The sequence below is a fragment of the Necator americanus genome, chromosome II (genome assembly GCF_031761385.1).
Source record: "Necator americanus strain Aroian chromosome II, whole genome shotgun sequence".
NCBI classification, from domain to species: Eukaryota; Metazoa; Nematoda; class Chromadorea; order Rhabditida; family Ancylostomatidae; genus Necator; species Necator americanus.
Window position 1 is genome coordinate 41,476,709 of NC_087372.1, and position 27,070 is coordinate 41,503,778.

Sequence of the window (27,070 nt, forward strand, 5' to 3'; positions counted from 1 at the left end):
CAGATGGAAGAGGCCGCTTTATGGAAACGGGTTTTGTCGGCGATATTTTATGGAATCACTTCGATCGTAGTGGTTTTTGTGAACAAGATTTTATTGACGAATTTCAAGTGAGTCAGTGTTTTGAACCTTTTTTTGTGGAAGACTTGTTTGAGGTTTGAAGATTTTAGATTCCCTTCCTTTCTTTTTGTTGGATTTGGTCAGATGATTGCAACAGTTTTGGTGCTATTCTGTGCTCGCATGCTTAAAGTCGTCTCGTTTCCGTCGCTGGACTCATCCATTCCACGAAAAATAATGCCACTTCCTCTTCTCTTCGTTCTCAACTTGGTTTCGGGTCTTGGTGGAACTAAGCTGATCAAGTACGTCATTCATTCATTTCTTTTTGGAATTTCTTCCATTCCTATGTGTAATATGCTTTGTATGCCATAAAAACTCCGAAGATTTCTTTTATTGTTTTTAGCTTACCAATGTTTACCGTTCTTCGACGATTTTCGATACTGATGACGATGGTGCTGGAGTACTACATTTTGGGGTATCCGTTTCTCTGCTTCCGTTTGATTTTTCCGCAATATGGATGCATATGGAATGTTAAAGCCTAGTTCTCTGTCGCCTTTTTTTTCATCGGAAGGCGGATTTTCACTTTTTTGTGAGAGGTGAAAGGGATCATGTGGAAGTGTTCCATGTTGATATTTATTACTCTCAACTTTTCTTCAGCTCCTCTGTCGTCGACGAGCCTCAATGTGAATATCTTGTATAGTAGTTTCCTGTAATCAATAGAGTGGAACTGATGAGCTTGTGGCATAATTTAATCTCTGTACGATTACAGAGTAAATGCTTCACGAGCGGTCCGCATCTCGGTTTGTTTGATGATCGCTGGATCTATCATCGCTGCACTTTTTGATCTCACATTTGATATGTGGGGTTATATTCTTATTGGTCTGAATGATATTTGCACAGCGGCACTAGGAGTCTATACCAAACAGAAATTAGAGGCAAAAGTATTTTTTAAATTGTATTTTCTCTGTTGTTTTAGCTCAGTTTTGTGCCTAATTCAGGAGCTTGGAAAGTATGGCCTTATGTTTTATAATTCGCTGTTCATGCTAGTTCCAACATTAGTCCTTATTACCTATACGGGTGATACAGATCAGGTCACTACTAGCTTAATTACCACTTCGGATGATTTATGAAATGGATCCTATATTTAGGCAGTGACCTTCATGGTATCTAATAGGATGACGAACTCTGTTTGGATCTGTTTCTTTGTCTCTTGCGTATGTGGATTCATACTGAATTACTCTTTAGTTTTATGCACACATTTCAATTCGGCGTTAACGACTACGTGTGTAGGACCCATAAAGGTATGATGTGTCGTGTTAATTTTCCAAGGAGAGGGTGAATTGCAAAGAATAACCTGAGCTGTTTTCTTTAGAGACGCACTTGTAGGAAAGTTCTTAATTTTCTTATTTTGACTTTTCCATTCTTTTCCTCTTTGCTCCTATCCAAATGTTTCACTACGCGGGGTTTCCCGACAACGGAGTTACTGTCACGGCAGGAAACAAATTCTCATTAAGCTCTGCAATACGTTACGGAGATAAGAATATGCAAAAGTGGTCTAAAATTTTGACCGCACCTTATTTTAAATGGACGAACTTTTCAAACAATGCTAACAGAAAAAAAACTAACGGTAATGTAAAAAAAAATATGCATTATTTATAACCACTATTTACTACTTCTGCGTTTTATTTCATCATTTGAATGTTTATTCCCATTCGTACGTAGTCTATTTATGCTGACATCTAACTCCTAACAAGGCGGGCAAAGGCGTATCTCGCAGACAAATAGCGTAACAAGAGGACATGTGCATCTCCAAAGAACTCAGTAGAGCAAGACTTTGCTATTTGAAAGGTATTGAATCCTGTACTAGCAATTTCAGCATCTCAGAAAACCTCGAATTAGATTTTTTATCGGACATCAGTTCCCACGTAACGGGATATTTTTTAAAATGCTCCTTTTCCAAAGGTAGTAGGAAGATAGCTTCAGTGCAAATTTCATGTTTTATTGTGACATTCCGTTTTGCTGATTTTGTTTTCGTTTCTCATCTATTTCTTGAAAGTTTCTTATTCTTTAAGAAAATGGAGTGAAAACGACGTCATAGTGATTAAGAAAAGGTCAAATCAAATCTTTCAAACAAATTAGATTGAACAATGACTATATAGAAACTGTTGAGTTCATCGAATTTTGATTAAATTTTTTCTTTATCTTGTCGTGGTTCAATCCAATTCTTTTGAAAACTTTGATTTGCCCTTTTTCATAATCATCGATTTCACTCCGTTTTTTTTTAATTATTATAACAATTCAAAAAAAGTAACCAAAGGAGATCGGAGAACCAAGGAAAAATCTATCATCGACGAAGACATAACCTTTGGAATGAGGAATTCTTTTTGTTGGTGCTTGGAAAAACGTCTCTCCTCCTGAAAAACAGGTTTTTGGAAATAGACTTCGTTTGTTACGCACACACGAAGACGAGTGGCGGTAAGCGTTTCCAAGCATTGTGCTTTTCTCATCCACAGCTCAAATCTCAATCTCAGTCAGCTGCCTTGTCGCATCGATAAAGCAGCTGACTGAGATTGATATTTGTGCAGTGGATGGAACGGGTATTGAAAAAATTGTAAAATGTAAAATGTAAAAAATGTAAAAAAATATGTATGTATGCAAAGTGTAAAAAAAAAACAAGATGTTCATAGTGCTCGATTTCGTCCACTTGACACTCCGTTTTAATGCAAAATTAAGATACGAAAATCGAGGAAATTACAAAGTACACTGTATTTATGATTACATCACTTTAGTTGTCTAATTCTTCTTCTTAAAGAACTTATTCGTTACGTACGTGGGTATGTTTTCGAGTGGTGACTATGTGTTCCAGTGGACGAACTTCATTGGCATTAACGTTAGGTATGTTAATTCCAAACGTTCTCTATTCTCCTTTTCAAGATTGTTCTTGTTATTCGTATGTTTCAGTGTTATGGGCAGCGTTTTGTACACATATGTGACGTTTCGTACTAAATCCCTGAGCCAACGGTTAGTGACAGTCACTCCGGCAAATAAGATTGAGAAGCAACCATTGATATGAGTTTGACTACTTAGACTTCACAGTACTTGTGTGCTTTCTAAAGCAATGTGTTACGGGATATCTAATTCGCACTTGTCACGAACTGCATAGTAAACGATAGCTTTAAGTGCTTTGCTGCACAGCAAAGAGATCTGTTTCTTTTTCTTTGTCCCAGGAAAATAATTCTTTGTTGTTGTTTTAATTTCAAAATTTTCACTTACTGAGTTACATGCCTTGTTTAAATCTCACTTGTATAGATTTCAGCTGCGGTTCAGATGTTTCATCTGAGATCGTTTGTCACTAGTGTTTTGTATAATTTACATTTCAATAAATCTCACATTTCATTACTTATTTCTCTCGGGATTTGTTAATTCGAAATAGGACCAAAAGCATTCGTTTCTAGTTATAACAATGCTCCCAGATCCAAAAGTGGTAAAAGGAAGTTTTGGACGGAGGAGGTAAGAGAAGATCTGAGAGCACCTGGCGTTAACTGGCAGTTCCATAAAGACATAAAGTTCCGCAGATTATGGAAGATGGATAGAGATAGATAGACATAGATGGATAGACAGCAACGGGTAGATACATCCTATGTATGCGAGCTCTGGTTGAATATAGAACATGATGGGCTCTGATATGCTTAACGACGACCCACTACGGCGAAGATGCGGATAGCCGCGTTTGGCGGACAACATTCGCCCTCCGTTTAAGTTAAGGAAGCAATTCAAGTAATGACTTATGCGAAACATTTTAATCATAAAGTAGACACCTGATGTCCTGTATCGAATTGACGCTGACTTCCACAACGGAGGATGATGGGCGGGAAGTTGCGAATGGAGCGACTTTCTAAGGCGGCGCAGTCTTTTGGTTCTGCGGTTTGGTTACTATTGGCCGTTCCCTTGTGAACATTCGATAACCATGAAACCGCGCCGCTGTGAACTCTGCTGACAGTCGATACAACTGTCGATGGCGGTAAAGCTTGCGTTAGTCAGCGATTCTCGTCTGAAGTCCAAAATGCATGAGTGTGTTTTGCACGCGCTGGTGGGGCTCTGCAAGCAGCTTAATTCTGTAACCAAGACTCGATTAAGATGGAATTGTTAACTAGGCGACTGGGTTAGCTTCTTGGCGCTTTTCTTACAGCTTTTCATCTGGATTGATCCCATGAAAGTGAGACTCCAAAGATCACAGTCTAAGACGAACTCATGTAGAATTGAATCCGAAAACTTTTATTTATGATGCGAAATTGGTTGAAGAGACAATTGGAAAATTGAGGAGTTCTCAACTGCTGTCCGTCAGTTTTCCTAAGACAGAGTTCGGCGAGTGTTCGGCGAATTTTGACCAGACTGTATGGGTGGTTTTCTGTCTGACCCAGGATTGATTTCTTATTTCTCCACTTTGTCTGTGAGAGGCTATTTGCATTTTTTACTTGCTATATCGTTTTGCTTTATACTCTGTGGTATTTTCCGATTGTCTGTCCCTGTAAATTCTAGGAAGTGGTGGTTATGCGTGATTTTCGCCTCGAATGCTCGTCGCGGCTTTTTTTTTCGTTACGACAGCACTTCATAGATTTTTGGAGTGATTTCCTTCGTTTTCCGTGACATCTCTTATTTCTATATCTTTGTTATACATTGTATTTCATTTCTCAGACCTATATGGTTCTATAATTGTTGAGTCGGTGTTGTCTAAGTTGACTTATAGAGTTTGGTTGAATTTAGATTTGATACAGTACTAAAAGTCGTCTAAATTCCCATTCATGGTGGATGCGATCTAATTCATTGACATCACATTATAGAAACATGTTTCCTGTCTATTCACATCACGGTATCTTCTGCAAGTTGACAGCCGTTCGAAAACGACCGCCGCGAATTTGATCCTCAACTGTTGTTTTTTAGGCAATGGATAAAATGAGAGTCCAAAGATAACGAATTTCCAGTCGCCTGCGTGGTCTCTTTTTGGCACTTCCAACATGTGGAAGTGCAAACAGGTTGAGTCCCTGTTTTGATTGCTAGAGGTTCCATGATTGCATGGCGGTACTCTGTATTTGTCCAAATTGCACTTACCGGCTCGAATTCAGGTTGGGCCAGCATTTTAAAGGCATAACCCCACGGGGTCTGGGGTTGTGCTGGTTTCTGGTGGGTTATGCCTATACGGTAGACAGAGGTGTAGATTATGGAGAGAAAAGTGATTCCGTCCATTTTTTCTTAATTGCCGTAAAAAACGGCCCGGAAAATGCGGCGCGTGCACAAGGCTGGCGCGCCCCAATCGAGCTCGTTGTAGAAAATAGCGCCTCGGAACGCTCGAAGCCGCATCTTCCAGGCCGTTTTTAGGGCAATTAGGAAGAAATGGACGGAATTACCCTCCTCCCTGCAATCTACGACCCCGTATAGGCATAACCCACTTGAAACCCGCATCACCCCAGATTCGTGGGGTGATGCCCTTAATCGTCGAAGAGAAATCAGCGTTTAAATTGTTGGATTTATTGCATTTTCATGCAGTGTCCCTGTATGGCATCCAGTTCTTCGCCTTTGACAATTTGTGACAGAGATGTGAGCGGCTTCAGTTCCTTGTTCAATTGGTGAGAAGGTACGTATTAAGCTAACTTTTTGAAAGTGAAATGTTGTATCCCCCTCATCCCAGATTTACCATGTGTAAAAACATATATGAAATTTCTTTTTATTTAATTGAGACATCAAATTTGTTCCTACTGCTTTTATTCTCTTCTTGAACTTCTAACCTCTTGCTGCCTTTAACTTTTAATTTCGTGACTGCCTGGTTTTTCCTGAGGTCGAGCTATTCATGTTAACTGTTTTCTGTGACGTTTTCTGGAAACATAGGATAGACATATGATTCTAACCATCAGGTTAAATTTCTATCCTGTTATGCGGTTGGAATTTGTAAAATATCAAATCCAATTATCAGGCCCCTGTATTGGAGAGCAGGAGCTTGCAGCTTTTAGCAAGCTTATTACTGAGAAGCATTTATGAACGCATTAATGTATTAGGTTCTGCGTAACAGATGCAGACAAGGTAATATATTTATTCTCCTAAAGAAACAAATAGTAACGCGTTGTTGATTTTCTCGTAATTTTGGTAGTAACGGATAAAAGTCAGGATCGTTCAAAGGCATCACCCCACGAATCTGGGGTGGTATGGATTTACGTTGGTGTATACCGACATCAGGTCGTAGATTATGAATACAGGGTGGTTTCGCTCCTCTCTCCCTGCCCTGCATCACTGTAAACAGAGCTTCAGAATGCTATTCCTTTCGACGTCCTTTGTTGCAACGTGCCAACCTTGCTCCCCGCCCCTCCTGCGATTGTCGAATGAAATGAATGGTTTTCGACGAATCGCAAGCGGGAAAGGGACGCGAGTGTTGAAATTCTTGAGCCTAGATCATTTCAGCGCACTTCTATCTTGTCAGACAGTTGGGACTATCTATAATGAGCACAGTCACAAGAGAAGTCGACGCTAGCGTACATTTCTCGTGTCCTACCTCCCAAAATGACCTTTTTACAGGAGGACGGACGCACCAGTAGTTGCTGTAATAACAAATCTCCCTCGAATATAGATAGTGATTCTTGTAGTAAGAAATTACCTGTGGTGGAAGCATTGTGAGACGGTCAAGAAATAGACATTTGCGACGACGGCACAGTCGTCTTAAGCTGTGCAATTTAACTAACTTGCCTATCCATCTATTATGGGGGGATTATTCAATTCGATTCGGTGCTTACTTTAGCTTTTCCGCATCAAACAAGTAGAGTGACTATGAGTACAGTTTGCAAGGATAGCAGAATGGCATCTGTCCCCATCCAAGTCGTAGCAACGAGGTCTTAATTCTCGCGACAAGGCATTCTAGAACCTTACTTCTCGAGCAATGCGAAACGAGTGAGGCTACCTTCATGTGCTGATATTCGTCTGCCGACTATCACCCTTGAGTGATTTAACTACAGCTGTATTTGTTTGTTCGGAAAGTAATGTCCGTTTTTGCCAGGTTGACTTTTTCGACCAGTGAGGCGTTATTTGTAAGAGTGTGGCACTGCTTCTCCATTCTTGTTCAAGAAAAGTTTTTGTATCCAGAGAACTAGCAATCATTTCTTACCAAGATTCTGATGGCGTTTTCGACACTCCTTCTTCCGTCAGTTGGTCCACTGAGGTTGAAAATTAACATTTTTAGTTCTTTGTTTTGATCGATTCCTAAAGTACTTTGACCTTAACTGATTTCAGCTATTTTTTTATAATTTCATTCATGGAGTTCTTGGAGGCTATCGTCTCCGACTTCCCGGCTTTTTTCTCATCTATTCCGAGAAATAATTTTTTCTGCCATCGATGTACATATAAGTCATGGCTGACGCATGAGTAGTAGCATTCTTCCGGTGATGGCGAAATAAATGCATTAACAAACGAAAGAAACCAGAGTCCTTTTTTTGTTCTTGTTTAAGACAAATATGTATAAATTCAGTTTTGAATAAAACAGTTTTCGAATTAGTTTTCATTTGGTGATTTATTTTTATTTTATTTGGTTTATATCTGAACACACGACGAAAACACACTATCTTATCATAGATCAGTGAGAAGCATCGTGACTTAGAGTGTTGAGGAATGTAGTCCATTCTTTCTATTCTTTGGCTCCGATTCTCCCTAAATAAGCACTGATGTGAATTTCATGGAATGATTCGAGAATCTATCTTATCTTTTGACCTTTCCATCACTTTCTCTTATTACACTCATCTTAGGACTCCGTCACATTTGTCCCACTCAGTTTCTTGCATCTGTGATTTTGATAACTTAACGGGAATATGAAATTCGATTAGAGATCTATGTATCTACATACAGTATTGAAAACTTGAAGCGATCATAGCTTTGCAACATCCTTCCGCACAGATGGTGTTAAGAAATAGAAGTATCACTGCGCAAATAGAGATTATTAGGGTCGGAGAATTCGATCTTTTCTGCTATCTTGCGAATCATCCATAATTTTGATAATTCCTTGGAATTTCTGTTGAATGAGGATTCTCCACTTGCTTTTTATTCCCGAGCTGAAGTCCCCAAATCGCCAACGCTTCAGAACGTTGAAGCATCTTCAGCGGGATAAAGAAATCGGAAATTGTAATCTTCTCGAAAATAACCTCTTTGTGCTTTTAACAATCCAATTTGAATAAGAAGTATCGATCCTTTACTCCATTATTTGTTGCATTTTTATTATTTTTTTTTACATATTATCTAATCATTACATGATACTATTTATTAGTATTGTTTTAATGGGGAAAAAAAACCAATTAGTTTTCATTTTTCTCAGGTGAAGAAGAACGCTTCCACCAACCTAACACGGCACAACACTGATATAGTTTATTTTAATAATTCTTAGCAAACGAGCAGTAGAAATAGTGTACCGATGGAATCCTTTTGATTATTGTTAAAATGCTGAGACTTTGCTGCTCTTCTATTCGTATTTAATTTCTTTATTTATCTTTACTCTTTATTTATGTTTCTCTTTTCTTCACTCCCCCTTCTTCTAGCTAACGTGATTTTATCTCTCATTCTATCTCACAGATTCTCTTACATCTTTGCTGACTTTAACATTGTCCTTCCTTGCTCAACATCCTTGGCTGTCCTCGCAAGTGAGATGCAATCGGTTAACAACGAATGGGTTGCAAGTTAACTTCGTTGAAAAGAGGTCATTTGTAGGATGCTTTTTCATCAATAAGTATTTATATCCCAGCAGTCACACAGTTTGCTTATAGGCCCATATAAAATAGACACTATATATGGATGCTGAATTTTGAATCCCCCTTTCACTTACACGATATATCAAATCAGACGAGCATTCTTTCCACCTGGCTGATGCTTGATGTCACTAGAACGATGTCAGAGAGACAAAAAAGACGTCCGTTAGTTTTTACTCTATCCTTTCATTACGGTTTTGAGACACTGCGTGTTCTGGGTGAGATTATGCCACCCCTCTGTTCACGTTGATTGTGACATTCTTGCAGAATAGTAGATTTTAGTCTGTCGAATAAGATCATCCTGATTGTCCAAGGGTTCCATGGCGGGTTCTGTCTCTAATGATTCGAAGACCCTTTCAAGTAGTCGAAGGTGAGATACAGCGGCATCTTGTGCGCTCGAAGTTTTTCTATGAGTTTTGAAACGGTACGTATGTGAACAGATGAACCTTTCTTAAATACAATACAATTTCAAACCTTCTTGTCCAACAACACCGTTTTACTGTGTAGGAACCTCGTATTCCGGCAGATAACGATTGAATAGCTTCGTTAGCGAATTGACTAAGATTGATGGTGGGTGTTTCAAGAGTTCAGACGTGATCCGCTTAGACTCAGATGAGGTTAGATTCTTCATCGAAATGATGGCATGTCGAAGTTCGGAAGAGAAGACCTCCGAGATGACATTTCGAACCTTCCCTCAGATGCTGAAGAGAAGAATTTTCGTTCTGTGACGAAGTTTCAACGTGCGTAGCGAATGCTCTTGCATTTCTGTGCTCCACCGACCAATAAAGCTGCTCTTATCTCTTCGAGGTCTTCTTTTACGTCTTCTGCAATGTCTCGCGAACTAAGACACATGTTCGTAGCTGCCTCCAGCCTATGAGGTCCCACCTTGACGTACGAGCTCTAGAATTTTATACAAATAGGCGTTTCTTGTTGGTTTTAAAAACTCCTCTTTCGTGGAGGTCGTGGAGATGTTCTACGACCCGACTGTATCCGTGGTCGATTATTATGATTATTCTTTCCGCTGTCTTTCTAAAGCCCTGTTAACGATTCAGTCCTAGTCGATAGTGGTCTTGGGACCTGGCTTTGTGAACTGTTCGTGTGAAAGAAATTCTTGAAAAGGACAACGGTCAAATCCTGTGTAGGGCTTTATTACAGCAGCCACTGTCAGGTAAAATCTTTTACTGATGATGGTGGGTGGATTTGCGAGTTGCCATAAGTGGTTTTAGTGATAAATTTGAAAAGAATCTCCTATTGCTCGTTCCTTTTGTAGGCCGTGGTTCTCTTTCTGAAGTTTTCGCGACATTTTAGTGCGGATTCTAGAGCTAAAGTCGCCAGCATTGACCTTGTAGGATCTGCGGTCTTCGTTATAGAATTTCTCTAGGTCTATGTAGCAAGATTCGGCTTCCTCTTGTCTGTAACTTGATGTTGGAGTTTAAGCAGCAAAAAAAAATCAAATGCAAATGCTGTTCCGCATTTTCCCATCCGTGAACCTCCGTTTCGAGTCGTCAGTTATCTGAAAGAATCGATGGTCATTGCCATACTCGTGTTGACGACATCATCGACTCCATTTAGTCATCTCTTCTCGTCCAGTCCGATGACGTAGTACTCAGTCCTCCTAGCCTACATCATTAGGTCTTCAATAGCCGCTGAATGTTTTGATACGAGCGTACATAGTTGTATGTACAAATCCTCGTCGTAGTCTTTTTCCATTTCGGCAGCCTAAATGACTCCTGAACCCTCGTCCTTTCTGGCGCTTCCGTAGCAGGGGTTCTTCCAGAGTTAGGAGACTCTTTGTTATTGCCTGCATCGTGCGTTTAATTTCAAAGGCATGGGCATGTTGACCCCTCTAATCTCGCGAGTTTTGTAGGAGGACGTCGATTTCTCACAAAAGCTCCGAATGGATTATTTGTTGTAGGCGTTTCCAAACTGTCCCTTGCACCTGCCAGTCACTTAATTGCAGGCTTTTAGCCATGGCTATTATAAATCAGTCCTGCTAGGAGCTGGAAGTCCCTCCATTTATAGTCTTTTGACATTACATGTCATAAATAGGCTCGATTTAGTATGGTTAATCGACTGAAAAACCTTTGGAATCAATTTATTTTTGGTAATCAAATGTAGTAATAGACATGTCATGTCCAATAAATTTGTAGTGAGTTGGCGGATAAGTAGGAGAAGGCCTGAGAAGGTTGAAGACTGCTTCATTCCTCGTTACTGAATCTGTAGCACGAGCCTATTTGTTTTTTCTGGAACGTGTTGTTCACTAAATTTGCTTGCTGCAGAATATTTTTACCATATCTGAGAGACTTCGGACACTCGGAATCGACGGTTTTTAAAGAGCCAGTGTTAAGAGACACGATGCTAAGTTTCTCTCTTGGGATTTGTTTGGAGCAGTGGCAGTCGCCTGGAGAAAGATCCATTTGCTGCAGCAGATGAGGAAAGGATTTCTATACGTTCATCTTCTGTGGCGTTTGATGTGTGAAATTCGCTGTGTCGTACGTTATTGTATGGATTCTTCTTTCGGAATGACGAAACCTTTGCTATTTTTAGTGAATTTCCTCAATTCCTCACACAATTCTCTTTCATCATAGTCACATCCGGGCCGATCTTAGTGGTAATCTCAGTACCCTGGTTTGTTTTGCGCAGCATCCATTTTGCGTCGATAATTTTTTTTTTCCCTAAAAAGCTGCCGTGGGCCACACAGGTACTAGTTTCCTCGCTAATTTCCACAATGTTTTGAAAGAAGAGTTTTAGGTGATCTCCGTTTAGTTGATTGTTGTGAAAAGGCTGCAGAGATGTTCCTCAATTTTGAGCATGGAATAGCTACGTTGAAAACTCACGCCGTTTGCGCGTTGAGATCGCCGATGTGATTTTTCGCTTCCTAAAATATTATTTATATCAATAGTTGCTTCTCGGGCATTAGCTCATACAAACTATTGATAGGCTCATCAAACATTGATTTCTTCGCATACTATTCATACATTAATGAAAACCTTATCCTAATATCCTTAACACCTACTGTGGTCAAGCACCATCTCTCCGTTTTCTTTGAATGATACTCGTGGTGGCAGTACCATATCATCCTTTCCTTTATCTTCTGAAGAAGATCCACCCTGAACTCTTATTATGAAGTTTTATACTGCGTCTTACAGGACGTGTTGAGTTGCGAATATGCTGCAACACTGCGCTGGTTCTCTTATCCTACGTAGAGATGTATAGGAGATGAAGCTGTGTGTCCATAGCTAGATTTCTATCACTATAAATATCAACAGACATGCGCAAAGGTTATTTTCGGCTATGTTGCTGCTGGTCAAAACTAACTTTTGCGTATGTTTGTTGGAGTTCATAATTTTATTCAAAACGTCTTCCCATTCATTATTGATCAGAGGCGATCGTGCACATGCGAATGATCACTGCTTCCAAGAAGGCTTGAAAATTTTCCAATTTCGTTTTTCATTTGAAGTGTAAAGTAGATGCGCCCGAAAAATAATGATCGTTGAACAAAATCGGATTTCTCGTATAAAATAATTTACTTCGAACTATTCACTTGCTATTAACATGCACAAAAATCCTCTTGAAAAAAATGAGGCATTTCTTGCACAGTTTTGGGTAATCTTAGCGCCGAACCGAAGTTAATCAATGAAAATATCTTCCCTGGGATCCTAAACCTTAGAGCGGAACCAGAAGAAAAAACAGCATGCGAATAAAAATGTGGTGCCATCCGTATTTTTTGCCATGAATCGAAAAAAAAAAACCGTCATGACGTCTGACGAGATCCCATACTACGAGCACTGATGCAACTAAATCCGTTAGTCAGCATTCTACTAAGTTTCTGTGGGTTCTATAACTTACTTCATTATTGTTGTTCATTTTTTTAAAATAGTTACGATGTTAACGACCCTAAGCAATAAGAAGTGCAACATGAAATGTTCGAAGCAGATAGGGGCTTCGACTTCATGTAGCCGTTGGCCCACTGCTACACCTCTACGTCGTGCATCACAGTGATGTTCCAAAACATACCTCTTACGAATACTATGCATTCAATAAAAAGTAGAGAAGAAGGAAATCCGAAAAAATCTTACCGCTTTCGTCCTATGCAGTCGTGAGCAGAACAACATTGACATTGTCGGGATGAGAATTGAGAGCTGAGTTAGAGCGCACAATACAAATGTTAGAAGTGGCATCCTAAGGCGTGTAGGTTACTTCCAGCTGCTCCAAAGCTTGAACAGTTGGCAAACACCAGACCGAGACATCAAATACTACGGATAGTAACGAAAGTCACCTCAAGAAGCTCTATGCTTTGTTCAACCGTATAGTTTAGAAGAGCGGCAGAAAATGAGGACTACTCACGTACAATACCCGCCTACATGCTCACCAAGATATTATAGTTGCGAATTTCGTAAAGTAATCAACTCACAAAAAAGAAATTTTTGCTGCTCGAGCAAAAATATGACACCACAGCACGTACCTTTCGCTTTCGCGAATGTACATATGGGGTTTAATGCTAAAACATCTTGTAGTTGCTATACTTAGGTTTGATTCAACAAAAGCGACAAAGCAATCCCTGACTGCGTAGCGGTTTTTTTTTGTTGCTGTATTTTCACTTCAATGCCCAAGCTATGTGGAAGTAGTGGAAGCAGTTTTACTAAACTGGATACTGATTACAAATATCAGAGGCAGCTCAGTGCTTGTCTTAGAAATACTTATCTCGAGGATGTTCATAACTACATAATTTCTAGTTCTATCTTCTATTCCATTTCTACTTTTACTTCTTCTGGGCCTTTTTTGAAACTTTTTTATACACATTAGACACCACATGACAAAAACTCATGTCAACAATTGTTAGTGGAAACATAGACGTAGACATAGATGTATGTCTCAAATAAGCACGCAAGGATAACAGCCTACATTTTCATTGTGAATTTTCACGATGAAAATCAGACCATGACAAAAAATGTTAGTGCACCCGTAACTGCGATAAAAACGTTTCCCTCCTAACCAGAACATCAGAACATGAGACGCAAACAATATACGATCTTATGTTGGATTCATGAGCAAGAAAACATGGACATGTAGCCTGCAGCTCTTACGACATATTCTGTGTTCTGACCAGTCGAGCATATTTTCCATTGACTTGCAAGAGTGAGGTGTGAGTCCCACTTTCAACTACTTTCCCATTCTCGATGTAGAAGATTCTGGAAAATGCTAGAATATCTCGAGAAGTGAGGCAGTTTAATCTGAGCAAAGAAGAGAGAGACCTGTCGCAGTGTTGAACACTATTTAGACGATGAGCAATAATGATAGTAGTGCGGTCAACTTTGGCATCGTTCAGTGCTTGTTGAACAATCTGGAAATGGCCATATATAAATGGCAAACCTTTTTCTGTGTGGAAACTGTATGTGTCAGTTTTTTTTTTGCTTTACGTGACCATAATATGGACAAGTTGCTGCGATCGCGAAGTGCTCCCTCAAGTGAAAGCAGTATAAAAATCTTTGCTAAAGGAAAAGGTGCAGCTAGTTCGATCTGCCTTGTGTTGCGCTCGGAGGTATTTTGACGCTGTCTTAGAGAACCTCGCACAAAACAGTGGTTGTGAAGCGGTGAACCCCATCTCTTACTTGCTCATTCTGGGTATCAAGTGCGCTTGTTGCCTCATCCAGTAACAGTATCTGGGGTTTACGCACCAGCGCACGTGCAATAGCGATTCGCTGCTTCTGACCTCCAGACAACAAATGACCTTCTTCGCCGACATCCGTGTCGTAGGCCTTAAAGGAACGTACCTTTAAAAAGCAATAAAGGGAATATCATAGTTTTTTTTAAAACAATATAAAAGCAATGGTTTATCATGACTTCAGGCAGAAGTTCAATGAACTTGTTAGCATTCGCCATGTGACATGCAGCAACAGCATCTTCTCGAGAGCAGCCGTCCACGCCTAGCATTACGTTATCGAGTATGGAACCTAAAAGACGTTTTCTAAACGTCATACTTGTCATATTTTCTAATTCTGGTGTCTTTTTTTGAGCAAACGTATCTAAACAGTAAGCTAATATGAGTTTAAGCAATAGGGAACCTATCAGAATCGTTTGAGATTTAAAGGCATCACTCCACGAATCTGAGGTGGTACGGATTTGAGGTGGAGTATTGGTCTACGGGATCGTAGATTATTGAGAGAAGGGTGATTCCGTTCATTTCTTTCTAAATGCCGTAGAAAACGGCCCGGGATGATACGGCTTCGGGAGTTCTGACGCATTTTTTTCCACAAGGACTTCGACTGGAGCGCGCCAACCTTGTGCGGCGCCGCGTCTTCCGGGCCGTTTTTTTACGGCAATTAGGAAGAAATGGACGCAATCAACCTCCTCCTCATAATCTACTATACATTATAAGAATACTCCACCTGAAATCTGCAACACCTCAGATTCGTGAGGTGATGCCTTTAAGAACGCGTAACTAGCCTGTAGAACCACTTGCGGGTGCTAGCAGATGCGTCAGGTCAGTGTTTGTATCCTCTCACACAAGTTTGGTTTCAATCCATCGACCCCAGAGGGACGAAAGGATTGGTTTGTAGGAGGGCGGAGGTTCGACTGTGACTACACGATTTATTTTACGATACCGCCCAAGCGCCAACCAAACCTTTCGTAATTTTGAGGTCGATAAAATGGAATTAGACTTGTCTAGGAAGATAAAAATACTGAGATGGAGACATCGGTTCCCCTCCGAAAAGTTTCTCATTATAAGGCTGCAGACTCGTTCTTAACCTCAAACGATTCTGAATTGATGTCAAACGCGTAGGCCCATCGTTGTTCTGCTTCCGAGTTCTCCGTCACTTTTGAAATTATGTATTGACTCATTTCTTGATGCAGGATCGACTTGATTGAATGTCTGCTCGAATATATTCCTTCTCAGGGAATGATTGCAATGTTCTTGAAGGTAGATAACACTTCTATTTTTCAAGAGCATTGAATGCTAGTGAACTAACCTTTGAAGAGCACCGGCTCCTGTCCTACTAATGTTACTCTACTCCGAAGGTAGCACATATTGATGTCATCGATTTTTTTGTCGTCTATGCACTGTAAACGTTAAAGGATATTAGACGCATGTCATCAATGACTTGAACCGAACGATTTGAAAACGTCGGCTACACTTGATATTCACCACAGATCCTTGTTGAGCTTCATAAAATCTCTGCAGCAGGCTCACTACGGTACTTTTCCCACAACCAGATGGACCTACGAGAGCAATAGACTCTCCATGTTCAGCAGCCAACGATAGGCCGTTTATTACGTTTAGATCTGGGCGAGCAGGATAGAAGAATTTCACGTCAGCCAGCTTTACATTACCGGAGATAGCCTGAGTTCAAACGTCGATACTAAAACAGTTTTAATTGAATGACTGTCAACTAAGCTCACCGGTTGTGCTCCTGATTCATAGGATTTTGCTGACTGTTCGCCGACCATTTCGAAAAGAACTCTTGCGGATCCGTCAGCTTTGATCAGATCAGGGAAGTAAGGGGCAGAGTACATTATCGACCATCCAGAAAACTGAGCTCCCAGAAAAGCGCTGAAGTGTGAATTTGAAAAAAAGGAAAAAATTTCCAACGTCAACGTTGTTATATTACAAGAAAACTCTTTCGGTATCATACAGCCCGTTGTAGATCAAATATGTTCCTAACACATAACATGACAGATCGCAGAAAAACACAAACGACTGAGTGATGGCAAAGTTGATTGAGTCGACGAGTCCTATCTGAGTACGATACAGAGGTAATTCTAGAGGCTGGTTGACGGAAACCTGTAGAACTTACGCGCCGGTCATACAGTACAGATTTCAGCCGTTGTTGATGATATTTTTCTAGATAACCTTTCTCGATGGCGGCTAGTTGTATAGTACGTGCCCGTTCGACAATTTCCACTGCTAACTATAAGGAGAAAATGCATCGAAAAGGCAAGAAATTACTCATTAGCTATCTACGCATTTTTCCTAAATTCATTTACTTTTTTTTGAGAAAAACAGACATTTTACGAATTATAGTTCCGTTCGTCATAGGGAAATCCTTTCTAAAATTTCACTTGTAGGGGAATACTTTTGATGCGACGGTATACCTGTGAGGTTGCAGAGCCATAAGAAAAACTACAAATGGAATAGGAGTATAGTAGAAGACCTATATTCAATTATTATGAAAGAAAACTGTGTTTGGGGAAAATTTAGAAGTTGGGATAGAACGAAAGGCGTAAGTGGATTTCATCGCTTGCTACGGCTAGAAAGATTTCTTTCGTCGGGTACTTTCTCCGTTACTTCCCTTGACAAACTTTCGTTTCATCACTGGGAAAGACTTTGGCCGTCAGGTAAACTGAGGCCTCTACTGGTTCTGAGACACTCCCGTATTTGTAGGAAGGGTTTCACGTTTTCATTGGGATAACTGTAAACTGCGTTACGATCTCATCCTATTTATCACAGGTGAGACACCAACAATGAAAATGTTCTAAAACACATATGTAATGAATGAATGAATATATGATTATATATAATATAATAATGAATTAATATTGAATATGAATATGATATAAATTCTAATATATAATATAATAATGAATAAATGTTACTCAATTTTGGGGCGACAGAGTAGATTCTTCTTCTTCAAAAGCTTTTCTTTCTTTCATGAGATTGAAAGTTTGTTACAATTCCTCAAAGCTGCACTCTATACATCGTACTGTTGCTCACCTCTGCGCTGCTATCCTCTCTATCCATCTTCTCATGGCATTTGTAAGATATTCGAATGTTGAGCAAGGCAAGTATGAGCAGCGCGGAAGACAACGCTGTAGGATAATTTTTGCTACACATAGTAGTGATTCGCTTGAAAAGATCAATTCTCGCCTGTTCCTAGAATGCCGAGGTGCCACGAAAAGGAGAAAGCTATGCAAATACCAATGACGCTGGAGAACATATTGCTGAGATTTGTCATGAACCGATAGTCCAATGCCTGAAATCGAGAAAGAATTGAAAACCAAGAATTTCCAGAGTTCCTATTAAGCTCACGGCCATAGCATTTGGCGAGTGTTGTAAGATGGAGGCCACGCATGATGCTGGTGAGGTCTCCTTACTGTCAAAGTAGCACATTGGTCTGTGAAGCAGTGATCGTAATACGCGAATTTTAAGATTATCCATTACACGTTCTCCTAGCCAGCCCGAAAAGAAGAACTGGAATTTTAAAACCAACAGCGTGGTATATTTACAAAATTTGGCTGTAGGCGGAGCTTCATTTACTTCCCTTGTTCAACTGCTGAGTGGTGAGTGGATCTACGTCTGCAACATAATAATTTAGTAATATATAAGGAGAGGGTCAGAGCTCCGCCCAACACCAAATAATTGAAATCGCTTTTCTACGAGTTTGTAGAAATTTTGTACCGATAAACATTGCGAGAGCCATATGAGCAACCCACAGCCGAGCGAAACTAGAAACGCATAAATTGCATAGACCCAATAGGTGTCTTCGCTCATCTGAATTTTACTAGAAAACGGAGAAAAGTAGGAACTCTCCAGAGAATCACCTGAAGCGCCTTGAAAGCGCAAAGATAGGCTAAGCCAAGACCGGGCAACTCCAGAGCGCGAACAAAAGCGACTATTAACGAACAAAGTGCGAGCAGATAAGATCCTTCCAAGCTGCGATAGGTCATGAGCAAGCCGCTAGAAATTTTGGAATTCTGCAACATTTATGTAGAATGGAGTATGGGAATAAGATTAGTTGTGACGAAACTTACTGTTGGGTAGGTGGGGTAATTGCTAGAAATACATCCAGTTGCTAAGCTGCGCATGGATGGATGTGTTGCCACTTCTGATTTCTTGAATATGACTGATGATCTGGAAATCACTTTTAGGTAAGGGCAAAACCTCCCGAGGTGAGGTAAAACGTTCTGCTGCCAAATGTTTGAGCGTGGTAATGAATGTTAACTATTCACAGGTTTTTCTCGTTGTTAAATACTTTGCATGGCTTTGTCACTGAGAGGCAACCACCCGTTGCCAAATTAGTGAAATGACTTCCTACCGATTATATCTATGTTCTGTTGGAAGATCATTGGCCTTCTCTGATGTGCCGCTGTCGTCTATGACGTCATCAAACTCCTGCGTTCTTATCAACTTAGCATAAGTACCGTTCCTAGCCAACAGTTCAGAATGAGATCCTTCAAAATTAATCGTAAGAAAAGTGGACGTGAGATGCGTGAGCGTTTCTCACCTGCTTCAACAACTTTTCCTTGTTCAATTACAAAAATCTTGCCAACATTTTTTATGGCCCCCAGACGATGAGCGATGGTGATCGTTGTGCGGCCTTTGGCGGCCTGTTCTAGCGCAGTCTGGAAGTGTGTTTATGAAGGTGGAGGTAGACGAGAATTCGGCTGTAACGCTTCTTCGGTTTTTATAGCATTCTTAGATCATCAAACGCTGACTACCAGGGATTGTTCTATTTGTGAAAAATTACTTCCATCTGTATTATAATTATCTTGAAATATTCTAAAAACCAGCAACGAATACGTAATATTCTGACTGTGAATTCTAACTGCTACGTACAACGAAACCCTCGATTCAACCAGAACTTTAGAGTTTTCATGGCTTAGACTTCGGTGTCAATGAAACCTCACTTTTATAGGTTCTAGCGTACTTCAATTACGGATAACGCAATACCCTGTTAGGAAAAATATTTATTTTATTATAAGTATTGTGGCAAAAACATAGCCTGGTTCGTGATACTCTTTACGCTGTACCTTTACCTACTATTCAAACATGACATCATGAAAATTTCTAAACAAAAATTTAAACATTGGGCACTTTCGTCCATAGTTAATTCCACACGTATGTGGCTGTTTTTAAATAGAAGTGAACAACAATTCTGACCTATTACTTTACCTTTAATCAAAGGACATTTTAAAAACATTTCAGAGATAGGAACTGTATCTGAATTGAACTGTTTTTAAGTTTGTAGGCTGCGATATGCCTTTCAAATCAGAATGAATTTGACCTCCCTGATATTTTTTAAGATGTCGAGTAAGACCAAAGCTGACCTGAACGATCTTCTCATTACTAGCATCTAAAGCGCTTGTCGCTTCATCAAGAAAGAGGATGCATGGATCAGTGACTATTGCGCGAGCGATGGCAATGCGTTGCTTCTGACCACCAGACAATGTCACTCCACCAGGTCCAATAAACGTATCGAAACCCTGGACAAAAATCCATAGATTCTCAATTCGATGGGAAAAAACGGAAGGAAAATTACATTCTGAAGTTTTTCAATGAATTTAGTGGCGTTTGCAGTTTCGGACGCTCTTTTGATCCTAGCATCGTCGACGTCTTCTCGGTTCAGTGAAATATTCTCTTTGATGGTCCCATTGAATAACTGTGGTTCTTGTTGAACAATTCCAATCCTCTTAAAACTGGAGTCTAAACTTTTAAACTTTTTAACAGCTTTTTGAAAGAATTATGGAGCTCATAGGTGTTGGATTGGTGAACTTCTTGATCACTTCTGACGCTCAATTTATATTACTGCCTATCGAATCAAGTACTGGTTGAAGCCTCGATGGACCTCCAGGGAAGGAGTTGCGAAGTGAAAGAGTAGATGGACCATTTCTGGAACTAGTGGAGCCCTTCAACTTTGTGAGCGGCCGAGATTTTTCAAGAAGAGCGACATGAACTTCCTCATGTGCGTTGTTGCGTCGTTGCTCGGGAAGATTTGGCCGACTCCTACGAACACTGTTGAACTGCTTTCGGAGTTGGCGAACGTAGTTTTAGGGAGCCGCTGTATGGTTCTTGTAGAGAAGTCCCCAGAACAGCATGCCTTGCAGGTGGCAGAAAACCAACATGTACTCGTAGACTCCGGCTAGTGGAACCTAGAACTGCATCTTATGTCCATGATTTTTTTCTATCCTGATACGTCGTAGATCTTACGTCGTAGATCTTATACCCACATTGATCCGGGATGTGGAATTGCACACAGTTTAAGTGGACAATTTGTCTTTATTCCTTATATTATGTTTAAATTTGTGGTTTAAGGTTTGAAAACCGCAGTGAAGTGACCCGAACCTTTCGTAAAGCTGATACGTCCATCTCGTGAAGATCAACACCATCAATGGTTATTCTACCATTATTCGCTTGATAGAGTTGTGTGAGGAGAGCGATCTAGATAGAACATTCTTGGAGGCAAGAAACTGCAAGAATTTCAAACCTATAACTGTTCCTGGCGAAAAGAACAGACCGATGTGCTCTTTCCACAACCACTTGGTCCAACAAGTGCGATTTTCTCTCCGGCACGAGCCTCCCAGGACAGTCCCTGAATTGTCCAAATCATCTCACATGAGTGTTTGGGGACAGAAACATATAATCTTGTTCCTCACATCTAGTACAGCTTTGTCTCTTGTAGGATACGTGAAATGAACATTATCGAAGACGACATGACCAGCTACTATTTCTTTCTCCAAATCTCTCGACTTCGAGTCATTTGCGGTCGTCTGCATTTGCAATTACCAGTCCCAAGCTTGAAAATCGTTTCTTCAATTTGTTCTGCAGCCATCATACCTGGTCGATAGTGTGATAAATGATCGCGGCGGAAACGCGTGCCTTCAGTAGAGCCATCATATGTGGGCCTAGCATCCCCAAATAGTATGCAGTCAGGGAAATGGTGTTCACGCAAAGCAGAACATCCCCCCGGTGCGCGACGAGTCCATGGTAGAATCCATAGCATCCAAACCTTCAACATGAGTACTGAATTAAGGTTATTGCAAGAACATTGAAATTTTTCAAAGATAAGAGCACAAACAAATGGGAAGGTGATCAGAGATTGTTACTAAAAGGCTAACTGAAAAAACTGAATATGAGAAAGAAATGAAAGTGACTGTAATGAAAGAACTAATTAGATGGATTAGAAGATCTAAAATTATAATAAGACAGAGAATTAGGTTGTGGTTGAAAACAGATTCTTCAAGCATCTGTGGTGATTTCTTGAAATTCTTCCAACTTTGAAAGAGAAATTGTCGGGATTTTTTGACGTCCCTCCTAATTCACTAGCATATACAGTGGGCGAAGCGTCACGCCTTCGTGAAGACATGCGCTCTTCATAGAGAGCGACAAACTCCTTAGAGTTTTTCTCTTCTTGTTTTTCGTACTTTTCATTCCTTTTCGTATAATAGCGTACGGATCAAAAAAGGGAATTAATCTTAAAAAAAAAGCCTTTTTCCTTCAGTTTTATTGTTTGTTTTGTTGTTAGGGTGCCTGTGAGATTTTGGCTCGTAGGAATTTAATTTCTCTTTTATTTCTTCGTATAAGTGTGCATGATTGGTGTTTTTTGTAGTCGTATTCGTAACAAAATCTCTATCTCCTTCCAAAAATAACGCTAACTAGGCACAATTACACGAAACAGCGAGCCAGTAATCCAGTTCCTACAGACTAGTCTTTAAAAAAACACCCCGCCATTGGAAGAAACGTGTAGAAGAAGGATTTGCTTAGTATTATGACTATGAAGGGTTCCAGTTGCGGACAACTGCCTGGAAAGAAGAAAATCCCTAAAAACTAGGATTCTGGAGGCGCTCGCAGGCAAAAGAGGTCTCTAAGCTAATGAGAAAGGACTTTGGTAAGACTATGTACGTAGTTGTGTTCTTGCACATCGAAAAGATAGAATGAAAAGTTTTAAAATGCAGGAAGGTTGAAGCGTTGAGGAGTTTGGCACTCTGCGGAAGTTGGTCAGCGCACGCTTCCAACAAAGAGGTCACGCTTCACTCCGACAAAAAATTTATTCATATTCAACGCGAACTGTAGCGTTATGGGAGAACACTCACACCTTGAATTGGTTTTCGATGGCGCCAAAATTGAGAAGGGAGAAGGGGACAAGGAACTAAAGCTACAAAAAAAGCGGAACCAATTGGAACGTAGGGTAACTGAATTCAGAGCACCAACCATAACGCTAGCCCAACGATAACATAAATCTGGAAGGACGAGAGTCCTTCAAAGAAACCCATCCAGAAGTGGCCTCGTACTGAATGCGAAAGAGCATGTCGCAAGGCTTCGCTATATCTCTTAATGTAAATTAAATGGAAATTTGACGAATGAGAAAAGACAGTGTTACTACTGCAATACACTTAGCTCGCACCTTTGTCATTTGTTCCTGTCCATTACAGGACTGTACCGTCCTTACATTCATTACGGACTCTTCGCATATTGTGGCGGCCACTGTTAACGACTTCATGGCCTTACTGATACTAACTGCGTTCACCTGGAAGGCACAGAGCTTAGATTCAACGAAGATATTTTCTTCAAACAAACGTACCTTTCCGAGCATCGCGAGTGTCATTGCAGAGATTGGTCCTATAGTAAGTGAAATAAGTGTAACCTGCCAACTTATCAAGCAACAGACGATTGCCGACGAGAAGAACATGGAGAATCCACGAACGAGTAAACCCAGTTTATCACCCATCCCATCTTGAATGCGAGCGATACTGCTTGAACAGGCCACGTTAATGGGAATATATGTATGAAAGGTCCTTGGAACAGTCATGAGTGGAATGCTGAATACTCACTCATTGAGTTGTGCTGTAATGACTCCAGATGGATTCACGTCAAACCATGCTGCGTCCTGTCGCAGCACAGCACTTAGGTACTCGTTGCGGATAGTGTCCACAACATTCAAGCATCCTCGATGCAAGAAAAGTGACTGAAAAGTGTAAGTCAATTCCTAAAAAAAAAAGTTAAGCGGAGAATCAACGCGTTATTCAGAAGCGCAAAAGTTCGACCTTTCTCGAATCTTGGCGTAATGACTGTGAATATTGATTGATAATGTCAATCAATAGCCAAGATTGTTAACATTGTTCTATTACGGCAAACGTTTCGGCGTTGTTACCTTCGTCAGAGCTTCAGTAGCCGCGTTGCCGTGATTTTAGCAGATATCCGTGATTCCGCCACCTGAATATCAGCTATGATCACGGCAACGCGGCTACTGAGGCTCTGACGAAAACGACAGCGCTGAAATGTTAGCCGTAATAAAGACTGTTAACAATCTTGGCTATTGCTTGACATTATCAATCAACGCGTTATTTTTTGTTCAAGTATATGCAACTGATCGTGCGGTTACAGGGAGCAAAGAAAAAACATCTGATAAAAACGTATATAACATTCTCGCGGCTTGCTACATGCAAATCTCAAACGGTTCCCCCGTTTTCTCTCCAGCTAATTGATACTTTCTTATGTACACCTCTGAAAACCATAAAAAAAACAGCCTCCTTTTTTCACATCTTTATAATTCGTGCTGTTGGGCTGGATTCAAATAAATACGAATTGGCGTGGAATTTCTTGGGTGCGGACGGGCGCTGCATAGGCTTCAGAATCAGAAATTCATAAAAAAAATTTAACGTTCGTAAACCTCAAACGATTCTGAATTGAAGCGACCCTGAGAGCGCATCCCAAGCGGATGATTAACGCCTGACACTTTATCCTCTATCTTTGTCTTTGATAGGGGAATCGTTGTGAAAATTAGACCACTACAAATTATGATCTTAGAGGGCGGAGCCGTGGCGGCGGAGAAAAATATAAAATACTTCGGACTTTGGAACGACTATGCAGTCCTATTCAATTGGACTGAAATATATAAGTAATAGAAAACTGGGGAAAACAAGGAAGAAGGAGCTTATCCGCTTCTGTGGAAAGCGGTCAGCCACACGCATCCCGATAGAACTTTTTTTAAGGCTAGCTTCATCTCTGCGAGCCACAGCATGCCCAGAAGAGGCTCCTCACTGATCTATGAAGAAGAGTTTGCTTGCAGAAAACAGAGAAAATCCTTGCATTTTAGTGTATGTGAGATTATGTATGTCTCTAGTTTTTGCTTGTTATCATGCGCATGTTTTTGATTAGGGTTTGGGGCGATTCGACGGTAGCATGAGAGGGATAGTACATTGAATTTGTCCTTAGAATTTAACGATGACATGGTAATCGTGGAAATGTTATTTGTTACTAAGTACTAAATATAAAAACAGAGGTTGCGATGTTTTCGTGCAGTTATAAATATGGAAGTAAATGAAATTAGATAAATACTTATTCAAACATGAGTATTAACCAATCGTTTAAACTATAAAATGCTAAACAAGTGCAGTGGGGTCAAAAGGACATGAAGTTCGGAGCATTTCCGTAAGCGAATGCGGTCGAAGCGGTGCCGAGGAGCTTGGCGAGTGGGATCGAGGCGGGACTCTCACGAACTGCACCGATGAGTGGTGGTTGCAAGGGTCCCTTCTCGATCCTAAACGCCACGTTCCACCGCTTTCAGCGCAGCCGCTTACACACCTGCACTTAGCTTTGTGTCGTTTTTACCGGAATGCACACCATGTGTAGTGAGAAGAACTGCGTATATATCAAAATATATTGTACTCAACACTACATCAAACTGATTTCTATGATAAAACAGTGTTACTCTCCATTTTTTTCAAAGTTTAGAAAAGAAACTTTCTTTCACGAAAATAACTCCCACATGTCGTTCTTACCTGTAAGAAAGATGTTACGAACGCGCCCGTACCAGCTATTCCCAAGCACGTGACGTATAACATAACATCATTCCAGAATTGATCATTTCCGACTTTCTGGTTAAAAAATCATATAGTATTATGAAAAAATTAGCACGATTCCTTGGAACAACCTTCTCAGGCGAAAGATATACGGTTGTGATCCATCCGCCCAATATTAAAACAAATGGTTGAATAGCACCACCAAGGAGAGCACATCCTGTCCCTATCGCAAAGTAACACACATCCCGTGGAGAAGCAAAACGAAACTGAAAATGACCCTTTGTAATAGTTTATGATATAATGGTGTTTACAATATTGTGCTAACTAAAATTGAAAAAACGGGTCTTAACGACCTGGATCCTGGTGCAGTTGCGTGATCTGCAGCGCTCAAAGCGGAGCGCAAGCCCGCAATTGCGATAGAGGTGGAACCATCCTCGTGCTGACTCGTGCTCGTCGAGCAGTCGTGCTGACTAGAGTGCAGCCGTTAACGCCTGCACCAGGTTTCAGGTCGTTTTGACTCGGAATCACGTCATATCATAAGAAATAATAACAAGAAAAATATAGAACTACCAGCTCTCGCACTGAAATTGGTTCGGCATCCAGCGTTTCCTTCGGTTCCATGTCACCTCTGTAAGGAAAATGCTCTAAGCAAAATCTAAAAGCTAGCTATTGGCGCAGAATTATATGGGTGCATATTCTCTAGTAACACATTTTGTTCCTTTGTCAGTTCACATATACACCATAATGTCCATTGATGTACGAAACATACCATGAATCTAACGTGGTGAGGGAATCCGCGCTATCAAATCCTCGTAGAAAACCGCTTAAGTTCCTACGAGGTGCGTTATAACGCTCTTCAAAGTCCACGTTTCGGTTCCCTCAGCAGCCTATTCATTAGCTTCACTTGAATAGGGTGGTGAGAAGACATCGCTGATATTCGACCTCAGGCATTTGGATGCACAAAGTAGCAACTGAAATCATTGAAACCGTGACGTGAACGTGAAAAAACCGTGTCTTCCAAGCCGTTTTTACGACGACGAGGGAGAGATGAGATGAGATGAGCGATGGTTGTAGATGAGCGGAACCACCACGGGTTCCGTAATCTACAACCACATCTCTGACTTCTCCTGCGGATTCCCTTACTACGTCGTGGTATGCTGCTTTTAATGTACTATATAACAGGGTCAAAACGACAAGAAGCACGATGCAGTTGCGTAAGCGGATGCGCGCGAAGCGACGCGGTGGAGCGTAACGGCTGGGATCGCAGGAGGATCCTCGCGAGCACCAACTACTGCAGCTCGCGATGGTCGCACGTTGATTCCAACCGCTATCTCCACCGCGCCGCATCGAGCGCAACCGCTTATGCAACTGCACCGTCCTTCATGTCGTTTTGACCCGATTATATGCATAGTTATAATTTCGTACACAATCAGAGTTTAGATCCCCTAATGAGTAAACCAACTTCTTTCCTCACCCCTTAGAATTCTTCTCAATGTAACCAGTAAAAATCAGAGAAATTAAAGAGTTCCAAAACTGAAGTAACTGAAGCTCAAGGAAAGAATCTTCACACGTCAAATGAATCCATTCCTTCTATTTATGTGAACAAATTGCAATTACAAACCTACATAGCAGGATATCCATGATGAGGCTTACAATAGTTTTTGGAGATAGCCTTTTCTTGGATTCCCTGGAGTCAGGAGGAGATACTTCATCCATCTCGTAGACTT

The 27,070-nt window shown here is 40.6% G+C and overlaps 2 protein-coding genes across 7 annotated transcripts; one reads left to right on the plus strand and one right to left on the minus strand.

Annotated features, from left to right (window-relative positions):
* Positions 1 to 3: 3 nt before the first annotated feature.
* Positions 4 to 3,217, plus strand: RB195_020995 (uncharacterized protein; the record flags this gene model as incomplete). 2 transcript variants are annotated; one of them, XM_064189599.1, is made up of 9 exons in its annotated part: positions 4 to 107; positions 168 to 356; positions 458 to 529; positions 824 to 995; positions 1,053 to 1,145; positions 1,203 to 1,355; positions 2,867 to 2,949; positions 3,016 to 3,075; positions 3,142 to 3,217. In XM_064189599.1, 9 exons carry the CDS (start codon positions 4 to 6, stop codon positions 3,215 to 3,217), a joined length of 1,002 nt encoding a protein of 333 aa, XP_064045479.1. The 2 variants fall into 2 exon arrangements, with proteins under 2 accessions (XP_064045479.1, XP_064045480.1); XM_064189598.1 differs by lacking the exon at positions 3,142 to 3,217 and having other exon boundaries at positions 3,016 to 3,127.
* A 4,469-nt stretch (positions 3,218 to 7,686) lies between these two features.
* RB195_020996 (uncharacterized protein) lies at positions 7,687 to 27,059 on the minus strand (the record flags this gene model as incomplete). 5 transcript variants are annotated; one of them, XM_064189604.1, is made up of 36 exons in its annotated part: positions 7,687 to 7,740; positions 11,663 to 11,703; positions 11,842 to 11,935; positions 12,905 to 13,007; positions 13,105 to 13,115; positions 13,933 to 14,017; positions 14,081 to 14,169; positions 14,438 to 14,584; positions 14,670 to 14,779; positions 15,645 to 15,740; positions 15,797 to 15,887; positions 15,973 to 16,167; positions 16,227 to 16,377; positions 16,436 to 16,563; positions 16,622 to 16,735; positions 17,539 to 17,633; positions 17,692 to 17,797; positions 17,854 to 18,015; positions 18,223 to 18,315; positions 18,366 to 18,518; positions 18,576 to 18,675; positions 18,860 to 18,995; positions 19,049 to 19,166; positions 19,872 to 20,027; positions 20,084 to 20,233; positions 20,887 to 20,982; positions 21,059 to 21,133; positions 21,198 to 21,311; positions 21,379 to 21,446; positions 21,490 to 21,550; positions 22,946 to 23,068; positions 23,123 to 23,294; positions 23,373 to 23,506; positions 25,323 to 25,418; positions 25,475 to 25,609; positions 25,914 to 25,964. In XM_064189604.1, 36 exons carry the CDS (start codon positions 25,962 to 25,964, stop codon positions 7,687 to 7,689), a joined length of 3,903 nt encoding a protein of 1,300 aa, XP_064045483.1. The 5 variants fall into 5 exon arrangements, with proteins under 5 accessions (XP_064045483.1, XP_064045481.1, XP_064045482.1 ...); XM_064189603.1 differs by lacking the exon at positions 15,645 to 15,740 and having other exon boundaries at positions 14,504 to 14,584; XM_064189602.1 differs by lacking the exon at positions 15,645 to 15,740.
* Between the last annotated feature and the right edge of the window lie 11 nt (positions 27,060 to 27,070).